The 18,593-nt window shown below is 33.9% G+C and overlaps 1 protein-coding gene across 1 annotated transcript in view; it reads right to left on the bottom strand.

The window, feature by feature from the left end:
- Positions 1 to 1,308: 1,308 nt before the first annotated feature.
- Positions 1,309 to 18,593, bottom strand: part of LOC118749300 (putative alpha-L-fucosidase) — an 87,786-nt gene continuing 70,501 nt past the window's right edge. The window contains exons 3-4 of the mRNA XM_036484098.1: positions 14,886 to 14,992; positions 1,309 to 1,582 (exon numbers count right to left, since the gene is read on the bottom strand). Of these exons, the coding sequence (XP_036339991.1) occupies positions 1,329 to 1,582; positions 14,886 to 14,992 (361 nt within the window). The 3' untranslated portion in view covers positions 1,309 to 1,328. The remainder of the gene's footprint in view (positions 1,583 to 14,885; positions 14,993 to 18,593) is intronic.

Genomic DNA, 18,593 nt, shown 5'->3' with positions numbered 1-18,593 from the left:
TTTCTCCATTAATAAACCTTATGGAAGGTGGTCACCTGGAACGGCTTCCTGTAAAAACCTGCAAATGGTGAAGCATCTGGAACGCAACTTATGTATGCTGTGAATATAAACATTTTTTCAAATTTTCTGTTGTTCATGAAACGTATGAAGCCTTCGGCACTGCCGCAGACAGCGCTGCTCTTACTTGTTTTATTTTGAAACCAAAAAATATTTAGAGGTCGCTCAAAACGCTCAAAGTTGTTCATGTCTTTTATAGGGAGAAAAAACATCTTTTCGTAGCAATGGTATAGAATTCTTTAAAATCAATATTTTTCGATCTAAACTCTAGTTCTCTTGAAGAGAGTCCTCCCATTGCATTTGTTGGGCTTTTGGCGGACCGATAAAATATAGTTACTATAAAAAAATGATTAGAATTCTTTAAAATCAATATTTTTCGATCTGAACTCTAGTTCTCTTGAAGAGAGTCCTCCCATTGCATTTTTTTGGGCTTTTGGCGGACCGATAAAATATAGTTACTATGAAAAAATGGTTAAATAAACGATTTGGTATTATTATTGCGAATCTCCAGCAGAGAAACAGAGTTTTCCGATCAAAATGTATTTATTTTAAAAAATTCTATACCATTTCTACGAAAAGTGTTTTTTTCCTATATGAAATATGTATGTATGTACCTACAAGGAAAATTTTGAGCGCTTTGATCGACCTCTAAATATTTTTTGATTTCAAAATAAAAAATGGGGGTATATTTTTTCGGTATAGAACAATCCTAGAGTGTGGGAGCATAAAAATTCCGACTTTACTTTTTCACATGCATTTTGGACTACCCTAATGTACATACATATATGAACATACATACCCAGCCAGCAAAATATCCGGAAACGTATCCGAAAATGGAAACAAACGATTTCATTATGAACTTCACAGAGACTTTTTCATAGTTACAGGAAACCAAACAAAAAACAATTTTAAGATTCAGCAATTATTTCAATTTGAATAAATATAATTTTAATATATTGCTTCTGACGGAATTCGATCCTGGGACCTCCTGAAAGCTAACAAATAGTAGCACACTTCTCTGCACACTCAGCTACTGGCGAATACGTATACATGTTTTCAAATGCTCAGTTTGAACAAATATTTTAAAATTATTGTTTTGAAATAAGATGACGACATTTTTCGGATATAAAAATATATGGAAATCGTTTTCTGAACGTTACCGAATACGAAAAATATACGAAAATTGCACTTTCGGCAAAAAGTACGTTTCTCTGCTGGCTGGGTGTGTATATGGATACATCCACAACTTTAGTAAAGAGAACAAATGAAATTTACCAAGCAATAAATTCTTCCGACTTCCAATATTTCGACGGTGCCTCCCAATCCCCGTCTGACCATAGGATTTCTGGTAGGTACTCATTTACCAATTCAATTTGCTCTGGGCGCAATTTTCTATTTACATAATTTTGTTCCAAAAATATATGCAATTTATCATTGATATATAGCCGATTGAACCATTCGAAAAGTGAATAGTATAAACCAAACTTGAGTGTTGTCTCTTTGCGAATCGCGGAAGAAAGTTCACCTGAAAATATTAAAAGTAAGTATTAGATAACTTGCAAGGGAATAGGAAACACAAAACCAAAATACCAAAACATGGGTATTAAAAAAAATCGTTGTGGCGTATTCATAGTCAAAATAAAGTTAGTTGCTTTTTGACATAATTTTCCAATGCTATACTAGAGTTCAATCTTTGATGCGATAAATCGAAAGGCAAAAATGAGCGGTTTATTTTGCACAACAACACTGTTTCTTGGCTGCGAAACCTCAAACAGTTCAGTTCAGTTCAGCGCGGTCTCAAATGAAGATGAAGACGAAGCCGAAGACGAATCGCTTGCGTTGGGGGCAAGCTGGCTAGTGTACATAGTGGAAGATGAATGATATGAAGATTTGTTCCAAAATAAAACCTTTTTTTAGATAAATTTAAAAGAAAGTAAAGAAAAAAACAGCAATTCATGAAATAAATTTGTGTAGGACAGACATTTTTCGAATATATAAGAATGCCAATTAATACGTTTGACTACATTTTGTCAAAAATTTAGCCATTTCTTGAAAAACGCATTTTTTTCACAATTGAAAACAGTTAAATAAAATGTAAACAACTCATCACAACACAGATTCAAGCTGACCGCTTGCCTAAGGTCTTCATCTTCGTCTTCGTCTCCGCTTGCACTGTGATCACTTTCACATGTTTACTACTGCACTGTTTTTCGTTTTCGGCTTCGTTTTCATCTTCATATTCATCTTCGGTTTCGCTTCCACTCTGTCTGCAACCTAAGGCCTTTCAAGCTACCGGAATATCCGACATAATATTTATTCTGGCCTCATTTGCCTTCTACGATGACTTTGGCGAACATAGACTTCGATTGCGAAGACCTCCGCCTGGAATATGGTTGGTCACGAGCCCATTGGCAGACTTTTCTGAAAAGGTGCCAAGTCCATTTCTTTATTTCAAAGTTTGGTAAGACGTAACTAAATTGATTTTTTGTCTCTCCTGAAGAATTAAAAACAAAATGGACTTGGCACCTTTTCACCCTTAGGTGACGATATACGGATGTTCGTATTGTATATTAGCAATAATAAGGTATACGTTTGTACTTATCATCAGGTATATTTACATGTTTGCGGCCGCCGTTATACGAACGCACCGGTGAAATATTCGTGTAAAAAAGGTATCTAAAATATTTGGACTATTACTCATTGTCCCGAAACCTACCAAAATCCATTCAGACGGTACAAAATACAGCTCTTAGGACAGCGACCGGATGCCTCCTGATGTCACCAGAACACCACCTCCACGATGAGGCGAAAATGCTCCCAATTAGGGAGCACAACACGATGCTCTGCAAGCAGTTTTGGTTGGGAGCCACAGATGTGGCCACCCAAATAGACAGCTGCTAGCAGAGGAGCCCTCGCCGAGGCACATCAGGAGGCATCTATATGAACTGACGGACGAAGTCCAGAGGTTCACTAAGCAGCCTCGGGACCTGCCAGCTCACAGACAGGCCCTGAACGGCATTCACAGGGACGCAGTCTCGAGTTATGTAGACTCAAGACCTGTGAATGCCGTTCTAGGCACACAAACACCGGACATTGACGCGACGGAGCTCCATCTGCCTCGGGAGACCAGAACAACAATAGCTCAACTTCGCTCTGGCCACTGCAGCAGGCTAAACTCCTACTTGAGTAGGCTAAATGCAGATGTGCCGAACGAATGTCCGGCATGTGGAGAGACCCCTCACGACCCGAAACATCTCTTCGCATGCCCGGAAAACCCCACAACCAGGGATGAAAAAGTAGGTACAATTGTACCTTTTTCCGACGTTTGATGACTTAAAGGTACATTAGGTACAGTCACTAGATTTTAGGTACAATCATCTTTTGATCAGATGCATTATTAGTTTTTTTTTCTTTTACCGTGCTAATATATTTACTTGTAGGTACGGGAGAACTTTCGCTTTCATTTTGAAGAATAAACAATTCTAGAGAAAAGTGGTCAAAAGGAAAACATACAAAAAACCATATTAGGGGTATTCTCTGAGTCTTGCAAAGCCCTTGCATGGTGCACAGATTGCACGGATTGCACGGTTAAAACCGGTTTTCGTATGGGACAGCTTTGCAAACCGTGCAATCCGTGCACCGTGCAAGGGCTTTGCAAGACTCAGAGAATACCCCTATTATGTATTATCTTAAACATTTTACATTGCATTTAGAGCAGGCACTACGAAAAATTAACACTTTACTTTACTTCGTAATTTTTTTCTATTAATTTTAACGCTTATTTTCACTAAGTAAAATTCAGTGGCATTTGCGGTCAAATGAGTGAAATGGGACTAAAAACTGGCCTTGGTTTGCTTTAGATCAGAATAGGCCTTCATTGTCAAATGGGACTAAAAAATGGTCTTTGGTTTGATTTAGGTCAGAATAGGCCTCTAGGCGTGTACATGCGCTGCTAAGGCGGCTACTTGTAAGTTTTTGGCCCATAATATCATCGATAAAGGTAGGGATAAAGGAAAGAAAGTTGTGTCAAAATAAGTCATCTATACAGTACAGTGTCTAGGATGTCTTCAAATTTCATATTTTTAGACCGCTATTTGACCCATACTCGCTTTTTGTTTTCTGGAAATATATTCAAAATGCTTTCGAAGTTACTTACGGCACATTGATTATATTCTCTAGATTTGCTGCACCTATTAAAAGGAATCGGATAAATTAGCAGACTTCCTGTTGTTTTATAAAAAGCTGGATAAAGAAGTATACTTCGCAAAGTGTGTTTTTTGTCTTTTTCGCCAATATTTTTCAGTAGTCAAAATTAGACAAAAACAATGCTTCTCCGATTCCCATTAGACTATAGTCTATAGATATAGGCTCAGTTGAAAAACCTTATCATGTTTAAAGTACATATATCTTTTGTATTCATGTTTTAAATAAAATTTATAAAAAAAAACTGCAAATGAATGATGTAACTTTTTTTAGGTACACTCTGTCTCATTTAGGTACATTTATTTTGTGATATTAGGTACAATCTGAAATTTCCATTTTTCATCCCTGCCCACAACCCTAACGGCGTCGTCCCTGTGGACCGACCCCATTGAGGCTGCACGCTTCTTGGGGCTGCCGTTAGTGGAACTCGACGACAACGACTGAGATATCAGCCGATCCGGACGGGGTTGTTGTAGCCGCTACAACAACAACAACAACGCAAAGTATGTCACAATGAATGCCAAGAAAACAATTTTTACTGCTATTTGCTGTGGATTTTATATATTAAGCTTTAAAAATATTTTTATTTTATGTTTCTGCATGAAAGCTCGAATTTGGACGAAACAAAATAAATATTGAACTGGCTGATTGTCAACGCGCGCAAAAAGATGGGAGTTGGTTGCAGTTACAACGATCTATGTGGCATGCTTTGTGGGTTTTCATACAATTCATCTTATCTGTCAAAGCGAATCTGTCACGCAAAGCGAAGCAAGCGATTTATATGGCATCAGAGTAGACTTTATTTCGAAGCTCCCTTATGGTTAATTCTTTTTTAAATTGGTACATGATGCAAATTAATTATAGAATGCAGTGTACGTTTTTTTTTTTGGAAATTGAAATACCATAGCCTTAGATATTGTGGCTATTTCGGTGGTGTTGGCTAGATTTTGTTCTTATTTTCTAAGTTTAATTTTAAGTCTCAGCTCTACATTTAATGATAGTAACGATAATAATAATAACAGAGACCGAACCCTTTATGATTTTTATAATAAAAATCATACTTTGATAGTTACTTTATGATTTTTATTTTTTCGATCATTTCTAATAGTTATTATGTGATTTTCATTTTTTTGATCATCGTTAATCGTTACGTTATAATTTTTAAAAACTATTTTAGCAAGTACGTATGCAGGAAGTGGCGGACCCAGGTAGGGGAAATTGGGGAAATTCCCCCCTTTCCCTCCCCCCCCCCCCCCCCGAGACTGTGTAACATGAATTTTCATAATATTCAATTGAATATCGTGAAATATAATTACAAGATTATATTATAGGTTTGTCCCACAAGCTACTTGTAGAAAAACTCGAGCAAACTTCAAACTGTGAGCGTATATCAAAGAAACTCGAAAACTTACTTGGGAGCGCGTATATGTAACTCGAACTGACTTCGAGAAGCTTGGGGAACAAACCTAATAAATGGATGCTTTTGAAAATTTTAATTAATGGAAAAAGTGTGTCAAATTTCACTTGAGTTTGAAATTTTAGCTGTGCGCTAAGCTCGAAGTATTGTGTTATTTAAGTAGGCCTATCAGTTTTTCGAATTCACTGAATTTTCAAAATTTTGAATTATGTACTTAATTTTAAAGTTTTACTTTTTTGTTATATTTTCGAATCTGTATTATTTTACACAGTTGAAAGTCACAGCAAGTTTGAATATTTTCACAGGTTCAGAAAACAGCGAAAACTAATATTATTAAATTTCTTCAGATTTATTATTTTTAGGATAATTTCCAAAATTCCAAATATTTTGAGAATTTTATTTATCCTAAAATCCATCCTGAAATGTCAAACATCACAAATTGTCGAAAAATTCTTATGTTCATGGTACTTGTGTGTAAAAAATCGAAAATTCTTAGAATTCTAACAGATATTAACATTTTTGAAAAATTCCAAAATTTTTCCACTTTTCAGAACTTTTCCAAAATTTTGTATTGATATGACAAAGTGTGATAATTTTAAATTTTTTGAAAATTTTGAAAACATCAACGTCCAAAAATTTTTTGAATCTTCAAGACTTACGAAAATTTTTTACACTTTCAAAAACGACGAAATATGAAAATATTTTCAACATTCGAAAACTTTTAATTTCGTTTGATCAATTTTGTATATTCGACACTTTTACTTAGAAAAAATTTTTTAGAATTCCTAAATTTTCAAAATTTTTGAAAAATTATTATATCATTATATTGATTTATTATTTACTAAAATTTCTAAAATTCGCAAACTTTTGAAAGTTTTGGAATTCCATTCAAATTATTTAAAATGGGGAACTTCAAAAAATGTAAAACTATCAAAACTCTAAACATTTTAAATTGCGGTGATTTTTAAATTTATATACACGATATATGTTGTGGCCCTGTATGCAGGGCCGTCGAGAGAAAACTCGGGCCCTGTACTAAAAAGTCACATTGTATTAATGTAAATATAAACCAAGGAAAAAAATTTTTCTCAGGTTTCGCAGATTTATGATTATATCTGGGGCATGCATATTCTCAGGTATCGGACAACGTAAATATACACGAATCTTCTTCTCTCAATGATAAAAATTCACTTAATCCTGATAAACCTTTAAATTAATGAAAATAAAGAAGCACAACATGAAATTAAGGGTTTATATTTAAGGACCACCATTTTTTGCATTGTTCTTGCTTTTCTTCGCTTGCCCTGTATTACTTTGAAGTTTATAAAAACAATTTTATAATGAGCTCGAGGCCATTTTTAAATGAAAAATGGCCTCGAGCTCATTATAAAATTGTTGAATATAATTGTTAAATGGCCAAAAAATAACAAAAAACAAATAGTTTATAAAAACAGTATTCGATAAAATAATCAGCGTTTAACTTTCTAAGTGAAAATAAAGTCGGCAGTCGTTTTTATTAATTTTTTTATAAGTTCTATATTTTTTTAACATTGCTTTCAGTTAGTTGTTGAATTTTTAATAAAATTCAACTTTAAACATTTAAATAGCTAATTGTCACATAAAAAATGTGATATAAAATAATGAAAGTAAGTAAGCCGCTGTGATATAGCGGTAAGCAGTGCGCGCTTACACTCCGCAGGGCCAGGGCTCAATCCCTGGTCAAAGCAACATCGCAAAAATATAGAAAAAAGGTTTTTTCTTAACAGCAATCGCCCCTCGGCAGTCAATGGCAAACCTCCGAGTGTATTTCTGCCATGAAAAACATTATTAATATATAAATAACATAAAATAAATATAACAAAAATAACACTTTTTTCGCAATCGCTGCAACCGAGGATCGAACCTGGCAGCTACAGGTTTGTAGCCCGTAACTCTTACCACTCGGCTACCGCGGACGCGGAACTCGCGCGCATTTTTTGCTTACTTGTACAAAAGACAACAGCTGGCCGTTTTTACCAGTGTTTTCATCGAAAATTCCCTTGATCCGAGTTAATTTCCAAACATTTCGTGCATTTGTTCGGCTGCTTGCGCACATTTTAAAGATAGGGCTGCCAGATATCTCTGTTGCGAAACCGGGACACTTTAGGGGGGAAAGGGGGAGAAGGGACTCTCGCTCCCTTCCCTTTCGCTTCGAAAAAATTACGCGCGAAAGGATGTAGTAAAATTTTATTTTGACAGACAAGAACAAAAACATAAAATCATGAGATCATGAGATCATTACAACGAGCACCCCCCTGCCCCTACCTGGCTACGCCCATGACGGCACTGTTAAGTACTCTATGTTTCATAAAAGAAAAAAATTACAAAAAAAGTAGAAGATAACATTAAAATATCGAATCATATTTTTCGTTGCTGTGAAATTGCTTCAAAACTTCTGTATTTTTCTTAGTATAATTGGAAAACTCTGTGCACAACATTTTAAACGTATTTAGGTACATACATATATTATTGATCAACTATTGCTTGTGCACAGTTTAACTATCTGGAGATGTAACTACATATTTCAAAAATGAAATCGGTGCACTGAGAGAAAGAAGTTTAGAATCAGCGTTCGGACTACTGAAACTCGACTCGGGAGTTAATGACTCGAAAAATTGGAGTAAAAATGAAATTTTCGGAGCACATCAACATTCTAAATAGTACAAGAAAAAATTAGTTTCGTTCTTAAACTGTTCTGAATAAATCCTGTTAAACCGTCAAAAAGGAAAATAGCTCTTAGAGAAAGAGAGAGAAGCGAAAAAGTACGGGAACGCTTTCTAGTAAAACTGTCAAAAACACCGTGGACGCCATTTTCTGTTTACATGGCAGTTTTTTGTCATTTGGCGATCTGCTAAATTATACGCAAATACAGCAAATTATAAGCAAACGTCAGTAGAAATTATTTGGGTTAAGTTTTGCTATTTCTGACAAAGAGATTACCGTTTTTACTCTTCCATTTTTCGCGTACTTCGCTAGTAGTTTTTCCATAAACTGATTTATAATGTTAAAAAAAAAAAACGTAAATTATCGGACGGCGTATAAATTTCCGACTTTTTGTTAATAAGAGTTCTTGCGAACATTAAGCTTTCAACTAATTCGACATTAAGCCTGTTCCTGTATTTATTTTTAATGAGATTCATCTCCGAAAATTTTCTTTCGGCAGCAGCACTACTGTGTGGTAAAATAGCTAATGTTAGCTTATACTCTGCCAAATTGCTAACCATACACACATACACAAACCATTTTTCTAGTCCTTAATCAATCCCTTGCTTTGAAAAATAAAAAAGTGATTCCGCAAAAAAAGGGTTAAAGAGTAAAAGAGATAACTTCTGTCACACCTTTCTATACAATATCTTGGTGCCACAAAAGTGATTGGACAAAAAATTTTAAAGTTAATTATTTTGTAATATATTCCTAATGTGAATGCAAAAAAGTAAAAAAAATCTGAGCATATTTCGGGCCAAGTGGAGTAGGGAGTAGATTTTAAATTTAAAAAAGAAATCGGAGTAAATCTACCCGATCGGAGCAAAGTCCGGACGCTATTTACAATTAAGAAAGCGTGCTAAATTTAAAAAAATGCGCATATGAAAGAGCACCAACCCAACTCGTTATTCATTTAAGTATAACAAATTTGGTATTGAAATATTCAATTCAAATACGCCCATATTAAAATGAAGCGCTTTGCACTTACCGATTGCTTTTTCATAATTAAGTTAAAAAAATATTTAAATTCCATGCTGCCTGTAATGGGATTTGACCCTGTACCCTCTGGAGAATTTTGGCAGGCATCTTCACGCACAGACATGTATGTAAATGTGCATTCAAATGTTGAGTTTGAATCAACACCACGCGTGCGTGGTATGAAAATATTATTTTAAAATACGAACATTTTAAAACGATAATCAAATAAAAAATATTCATTTTTACTGTGCGTTATTTCCCTCAGTGAATTCATTAAATTTTCCGAGTATTACAACGCGTTTTTTCTCTTAGTGTAGTGATTTATTTTGTACAATCAAAACGAAAACCGGGACACTTAAACGAAACCCGGGACAATTTAAGGTTGGACCGGGACACCGGGACAAATAGTCTAAAACCGGGACATGTCCGGGAAAACCGGAACGTCTTGCAGCCCTATTTAAAGAGGAACATGCATGAGTTAAAGCAAATAAAGGCTGTTTATGCAAATAAGCGAGCCCGTTTGTCAACCGTATAGGAGTCTTTTTTAATAATTAGATTTTCAGGTAAAATTATTTTTTATTTAGTTAGAGATAAGTTTCATTTTGAAAGCAACTTTGTAAGCTATTGAACGTGCTATTGACTATATTTAGAATTTATGTTCTTTTTAACTCAAATCCTTTTCTTTTTCTTCTTATTTGGCGCTGTAAGCCCCTAAGCGATTTCATCCGAGTTTAACAAAGCGCGCCAGTCGTTTCTCTTCTGTGCAAACTGGCGCCAAGTGAAACCAAGTCCTTCTCCACCTGGTCTTTCTATCGCAGTGGGGGCCTACCTCTTCCTCTGCTACCACCAGCGGGTTCCGACTTTAATACTTTCAGAGCTGGAGGTTCGGTGCCCAATCGAACGACATGGCCAAACCAGCCGGGCCACTGTATTACTCAAATAGGCTCGGAAAATAAAAATTACGTAGAAAAATAAAAAAAACGCGGGAATTATATTATTTAAAAAGGAACGAGACCAAAAGAAGTGAAACAAAAAGCTAAAAGAAGAAGATTTTCTGATTAGATAATCAAAATCTATTGGAATTATTTGAAGTATTTTTCTAGTACTAAATATTATTATCCTTCAATTTGCACTCTCGAATGGTGCTATAAGATTTTTTCTCAAGAGTTACGTCCACTTTAACCTTCTTGTCCTCGAATCATACATCGCCAAACCAAGCATATGCGTTCTTCCAATGGCCATAGATTCTGAAGGAAAACTCGTAAAGCAACCCTCTAAGACGCATTTTGAATGGTAAGAATAGTACTAAATGTCTTAGAGTAAACAAAAGTGGCCATTAAAGCTTTTTTTCGTGTACTTAACCCCGGAAAACCTTAATATCTTGGCACAGTTGTAAGCTCCAGTTCGAGTTGTAAGCAGAAAATTACTTCTGAACCGACTTACAGCTGCACAGCAACAGAAGTCTGTATACATAATTATTATGTTCTTAATTTCATTGGATTACATGTCAAATCGCAAGTCTGCTTAATTCATGCTACTTATTGCACAAAACAGACTATACGTAGCTCTTGGGTTCCATCCCTAAGCTAAGAAACTGTGTACCAACTTTTGAAAACATTATGTAAGGAGAGCAGACTTTTTCGATAATATAAAGCAGCTTTTAAAAGAAGAAAAACTATCCGAAAGTTGTATTCTAGCGAGTTTAAGCGGGTTTTGAAAAGCAGCGGTAACCATCCGCGTTTTGGGCCATATGATCATTTTCTTTAATTTATAGAGTCGAAAAGAATTAGCACGATTCGTATATGTTTTCAATGAAGGCCTATAACGTATACGGTTGCCAGAGGTACTGATTTTATCAGTACAGTACTGATCTTTCAACTCTTGCACTGATTTTATTAATTTCATCAATCAGTACGCTAATGTCCTGATTTTTCAAAATTTGTACTGATTTGTACTGAATTTGCAATTCAAACAAAATACTTTATGATTTTCTTAAGGTTTTTACACAACGTTGAAACCTGCTTAAACTGCACTGTAAAAAGTAGGAGGCAAATAATTTAATTATAGTTGAAATATTTCAAATAATGTTTGATATGCCCAAGAAATTAATACAAGAATATCAATAGTTTTATGTGCATATCGCTGGGTCGTTACGTACCAGTTGCGATAATATGATGAGCTTAAATTATTTAAAAATAAGGCTGACGTTTTTTTGTCGAGTGTTGTTAGTTATCTAGAAAATATCTTTCAGTTTAATAACAGCAAATTTGAATATTCGAATGGCTTTTGCCTATAACTTAAGCTGCCTTTAGATGAGGCGATTTTTTGGGAGGCGATAAACGCCCGCAAAAGTTGACTTTCTGTCTACTTTAATTTTTTAATCCTCATTTACACGAGCGATTTTTCTTGAGCAATATTGAATCGCCTCATGTAAATTCAGCTTTACAATTGGTTTTTCTCAATTTACTGACATTATAAAAGAGTTTTGCATACAAGACATAGAGTTAGATACCTATTCTGTTTAGTAAATTCTTATGGTCTGATTATAGCAACTTAACGTAACTTACAGCTCTCTCTTAAAAATTCTGTTAAATGGGTGTTGCTTATAATTGAACAGCCGAAACTTAACGTAACTTAATGCCACGTCGAAATCTGTTTCATTTTGATTCTCTTAGTTCTACGTTCCGTTAAGTTAAGTTGCCATAATCAGGCTTTTGGTCTTTCCATGAGGATCTATAGAGGAAGTTCTTAAAAAGTAATACCTTTCCACAGTTTGAAAAAATATGTAAAATGAAGCAACTGAGAGGATCTTAAGTATAAGGTTTGTTTCCTTGCGCAAAGAGAGAAACCGGCTTCTGGTTAAAATTTTTAAAAGTGAACTTCAAATTAAAAGTATTTTTAAAATTAAATGTATATAATTCTTTTACTATTTAAACACTGAAGATGGAAATTATCTCAATTCAAAAATGTCATAAATATAAAATAACTCATTGGCTCCTGTGTACAATGATGTGTACACTCATGTTAAAATTAATAACATTTTTATTTATTATGAAATATATTTTAATTTTATACCAAACTATTGTTAAAAATAAGTACACTGGCGTTTTAAAGTATTATCTGTTACTTACATTCATAATTTCGCTTTGAATAAAAGTGTACTGAAAAGTACTTATTTTTTAGCATGAAAAATCTGGCAACCCTAATAACGAAGGAGCAATTACATTGTAAAAAAATAATAACAAGTTGTGGTTCTGATATTTCGGGCCCCTTTAAGAAGCCCGGGCCCGGGGGGATTCACCCCTTTTCCCCCTCCCTCTCGACGGGCCTGTACGTATGTATTTACTCATTGAATCTGGATGAATACGTGAATTTTATTATGATAATTTTTTCATGTTTGATGACCCCTAGTAAAATGTCATTCTTAAAAATTGTGTGGTACATTATAACCAAGGCCGAAAACAATAAGCAAGAATAGAAATATGCTTGCAAATATGCCCGATAAAAAAAAATGTTAGTGCATGGATTTAGTTATGACTTTTTTACTATTAATAAAAAAGGCAGTTTATATTGCTCAAAGATACGAACCACCGTACAGTTTCATAAGTAAAAACACTATCAGCTGATTGCCAAAAAAAGCCTACAGCTGGACCTCCTGTTTTTGGCATGTGCTCTTATCTATTACAATTTCTTTCATTTCTACTACAATTTCTTTTATTTCTATTACAATTTATTCAAAATGCACTAACACACTGAACCAAAAATACCAATACACCAACTAAAAACACACCTACAGCCTGCTAAAAACACACCTACAGCCTGCCAGAAAAAACGGTAAGAAGAATAGTTACTTTACTTATGGAACTGTACCATGATTCAATAATGAAAGGTTTTGTAAGAAAAACTTTCTCTCGCTCTAATTTTATCAATGACACTCCCACCCTACTCCTAAAAACAAAAAGAGTGATATTTCTTTTCCAAATTTCTTTGCAAGTTTTAAGAGTATTTTTAAATTGTTGGTAGTGAAATTTTTACTTTTTAAATTTGAAGAAATTTTTGTCCTTCATTCGCTGGCGCCAACAAGACAAAATGGGTGAGAATCGTTGGACTACAGAAATTCAATACAGGCTAAAGAGACGAAATTCCCTTAAATGCCGAAATGTATTTGTCGATTCTTGTGGAGACCTTTTGATTCTACCAAGTCGCTGTAAAGTAAAGCGTGCAATGGTTTTGGTAAATGAGCCAACGAAGGTATTTAGGTATTGTCCTCCACAACACAATCCTGGTGTCTCCGAATGAGACTTTGAAACGTCAGACTGCCTCTCAATGATTTTACCTTGTAATGTTTTTATCATGAAAAATGCTACTTACAAAACCTTTAATAATTGAATCATGGAACTGTACGATGATACGAACCCTTCATTTCTTTTCAAATGTGAATTTAATTTTTTTTATTATTCTCCATTTATATTCAACAATTCTCCATTTATGATAAATGATTAATATTCTCTTCAATAATAACACTAAAGCCTTCCCGTAGAGACCAACCTTTGGTTTGCAATTTTTATATCCCGGTGGAATGCAGTTGAAATTTGTTCAAGTGACTTGCGCCCACTTGAAGAATGCATCCCTGCGCATCCTTTAATCCCAAATGCATCCCTGCGCTTGCACCGAATTAAAGCACCCCTGCTTGAATATTCCAGTGTTAGCTATAGACAGGCTGCAGTTGCTTCCAGTGTAACCTATAAAGGCACTCTCCGCTTTGCCATTTTTCTTCTTTTTACCTCGACATCTGACCAGAGGACATCGCGGAGCCGTTCGTTAACTCAACCAACATTTGGAAGTTTATATATTTATCTACGCGGGAGTACATACCTCATCATGGAATTCCACCAGCAACGTAACACCTTAAATCTATTCGTATCCTATTATATTTTCATACCACCATTGCAATTTTGAATCTTTACTTGCGATATACTATACGGCTAACACCACCTTATTAAATACGCCTTGTTACTTGGAATTGTAAGAATAAACGGTTGTGCAACAATAATTTTGTGTTGAATATAATAAAAATAAAGTGAAGCGAAATTGTTTGTGTTGAAAAATCATGTGTTGAAAAATCATGTGTTGAGATAATTTATGTAGAAAAGTCATATGTTGAGTTAATGTGTTGAGTTGGTATGTGTTGAAATATCTTGTGTTATTTAGACCTGTTACCTAAATGGCGTAGTGCGATATAGAGTATTCTTCTGCCCATCTTATTGTTTGGGGCGCCTAAAATACAGGTCGCGAGCTAGTAGCCGCCCGCGAACTACCGGTTGGACAGCACTGGTCTATGGCATGATTCCAAAAAATTACTTTTGAAAAAAAAATTCAGAAAATTTGTTTTGGTTATTCATTATGTAAATTAATATATCAATCTAAAAATTATGGTTATTTTTGCATAACAGTTTTAGAGACACTCTTATTTTGTAGCTATACTCACGAATAATATCTCGTTTTGGACCGATATCCATAGAATTCCAACTGAAGGAAGCTGAAGACGGCCACAGCGTGTAACCGTCATGATGCTTACTGGTTAAAACCACATATCTGAAATAAAAATTAAGTTACTGTAAAAATGAGATTTGCATGCGTTTAATAATACATATGGGAGTATCTCAGGAAGTTTTGACTTTCAACATTTAAGAAAAATAAAAAATAAAAGTTTTTGCACACATATCTTGCCGATTTCACTTTATTCTTTGAACCTTGAAACATAAGTAAAACAATGAAAACTCAGTTTTCAAGCTCGGTAATTTTTTTCTAACCTCAAAAAACATGTCGAACTATATGTGACAGAATTTTGTTATAAATATTGACGGATCTACTTTTATCTGGATTTCAGACTCGTATTCAGTGACCCCAAAACATACACATTTTCTGATTTTTTTCGTGTTCCTGCTTAATTGCTTAAAATTTAGATATTTATGAAAACTTTTCCCTTTCTTGCTGCCTCCACAGGCAAAAGTTTTTATCTTGATAGTTTTATCAGGCAATATCTTGCCAATGGAGACCGCATATTGCTCTTGGTAAGCAATAATTATCAAAGCTTTTATCTTGATAAATATTGCCAGCAATTTGATAATTTGATCGCTACATTTTCATTTACGCGATAACTCCGTGGCGGCAACATTATTAATATTTTAAAATAACAGCAAAAATTTAGCTGTTTTCTATTAAAACATGTGTTCTTATGTACTTGGATGTGAAATAAAAAATTTTCTAAATTTTTTAAGTGATTGAATCAAGAAAAGCCATCTTACAAATTCTTTTATCAACATAAAACCTCAGTCCGTATAGTCCGTACGCGCGGAAGAAGTTAAACTTAATAGAGGAAATTCCAGAAAGAAAGAGATGTGCGATATATATACATACATACACATGTACATATCTTCTAATATACAACATACATATTTATTTTATTTTTTTAATGAGCTTTAACTTTTCATTTTTATAACCAACTGCTAAATAAGATTAATTTTAATTTGTGGCTGAGAATATATACATATCTCTACAATATTAACTAGTGAGTTGTGGTAACTAAAGTAAGATATGAAATGTTTTATTTCAATATTATTAATATTTCCTCCTTGGGTTGTTCGATCATTTCAACCATAAACCATTTCCAATGAAAAATTTTTCTTCGAAAATTGTTGTCAAATCACCAGATTCGACCAGCGAAAAGTTGACATTAAAATCTCCTGCGAGAATTACATCAACATCAACCCTTTTTACCTTAAAAATTGACTTGCAAAAAAAACCGAAAGAGAAATGTTTATTTAAATATTCGCTCAAAACGTAAATTTCGAAAGAACTGTAATTTTTGGTAGGAGGTACTGCAAGCTTGACTAAAGGACTGTAATTTAAAGTTAGAACTATGAATCTGGCAACATTGGTTACAACGCACAATGTAATATTCCCAAATGAGTTGTTCCTGAAAATAGCAAACGTGCTGCTATTTAGGTGAAATTTTCTACACAGATATTTTTCTTTCATTGAAACTTTTATAAATGTTTTGACTTTCCACTTGATTCAGCCCGTTCGTGTCATACCCCATTGGTGAATTTATGCATTCCATTTCTTTATTCACACATTTAGCAGTTAAGTACATATATTTACAAATAATTTTTGTAATTTTGTATTAAAGCTCATTTTTCTATCACAAAAAGCCAGTAAATGACTTCTGAAAGCTTTACGTTTCTGTTTCAATATCACGTTCACGCGGAAAGTGTTTGTGCAAAGAAGTAGTTACAATTTTAAATCATTTGCAATGGCCAGTTAAATGGCTAAGTGATTTTGGAAATTATAATCTGTTTTAGGGCTAATTTATTTATATGCGCGTATAACAAAATTAGTATTAAGAGTAAGTAGTAGTAACTGATTCTGGTTAAATATTCCGATTAAAATTAGGTGCGCCTACTAACTATACTTACTAGTTTCCTTTTGATGCAACTTAGCTATTTCGTAACAGAAAGTGAAGGAAATAATAGCATTCATCCAGAAACTATTTTTATATTTTTTTTTTTTTTTGGTATATAATGTAAAGCCTACGCCCATTTGAAATAAATATCTCATCCGTGAAAAAGCTTACCGCCGCCTCGGCGATATCGGCTTCTTAATTTCTTGTCGTACATGTCGTATGAGTGACCTGAGTAGTTTAAACCGCATAAACGTAAGTATTCTGCCGCAAGGCTGTTTATTCAGTATATTGAACGCAGTTATTTGCGTGATAACAAACAGCGTTTGTATACTAGGAAAAGCTTCACGCAACAAGCTGTCAATACCTCTCAGCAATCATAGCTGCTTGCTACTCGTATCACTGCTGGTACATTAGCTGTCGTATAAAATGGAAGTGAATGGACCCAACATGAACAGATTCTCATTTAAGATTGTAAAAACTTCCACTTTTCTTTGCGTAAATAGCTGTGAGGTGAAACAATTTTAATTCGTTTTCACTGCATGCACATGGGTATCATTTATTTACTATATGAAGCAGCAAAACGTAAAATATAATTTATAATATTATTTTAATTAGATTTTCTATTCTTAATTTGCAGGTAAATTTTAATTTCCCCAAATAGCTTATTAGTGCATAAATATATGTGCGACTCGTTTTCCTTTTTGAAGTGAAGCTTCTTTAGCGGCGGTGGGTTGGTTGGGAGTAAATTGGCAAATTCAACGGAAATTGCACACGGAAATGGTTGGGACGGAAACAAGTGCTTCTTGAATACATGTTATTAATTTAACAAAAACTTGCTAAGTGAACACTTTACTTATATAAGGGCAAAGGTGAAGGGGAATATGTAGATGAAGAAAATGATAAACAAAAAAGTAAAAACAAAGATAAATATGAAGAAAAAGATGAGGATGAGGATACCGTTAAAAGAAAAGATGAAGATAGAGGAAGAAAGATTAAAATAAAGGTAATTATAGAGAAAAGGATACAGATAGAGGCACAGAGACTCAATCTGGGAAATATATGGGATTTTAGAGACATTCGAGATTGTCGGGACTTATCGATATAATAATCGATATTTTTATCGGCCTTGTTATCGATTATTTATCGACTTTGTTATCGATATTTTTATAAATTTTCTAATCGATTTTTGTTATGGATTTTCTTGTCGATTACTTATCGATATTTTTGTCGATACTGTTATCGAGTTTGTTATCTATATTTTTATCGATTTTATGATCGATTTTGCTACCAATGTTATCGATTTTTCTATCGAAATTTTTATCGATTTTGGTATCGATTCGGTTATCGATTTTCTATCTCGGAACTTACCGATGTAATAATCGATATTTTTATCGATTTTCTTATCGTTTTTTATCAATGATTTACCGATTTGGTTATCAATTTCGTTATTCATATTTTTATCGATTTTGTTATCGATATTTTTATCGATTTTTCAATAAATTTTTTATCGAGTTATTGCTTCGCCATGTGAGCCGGTGAATAAAACACTTATTTTCAGCTTCTGTTCTTTATTTTAGAAAGACTAAGACCGAGCTAAAATCTAAAGTTCCAAATGTTATTGAGAATAATACAATTTCCATCAAATTACTTACACTTGTGCACATCCGGCACACTAAACGAAGCAAGCAATAGAACAATTTGATAGCAAATGATTTAAATTACAAATTCAAA

This window comes from Rhagoletis pomonella, unplaced genomic scaffold (genome assembly GCF_013731165.1).
Source record: "Rhagoletis pomonella isolate Grant_MI unplaced genomic scaffold, Rhpom_1.0 Rhpom_scaffold_00014, whole genome shotgun sequence".
NCBI lineage: Eukaryota > Metazoa > Arthropoda > Insecta > Diptera > Tephritidae > Rhagoletis > Rhagoletis pomonella.
This window is presented reverse-complemented; position numbering and strand designations above follow the sequence as displayed.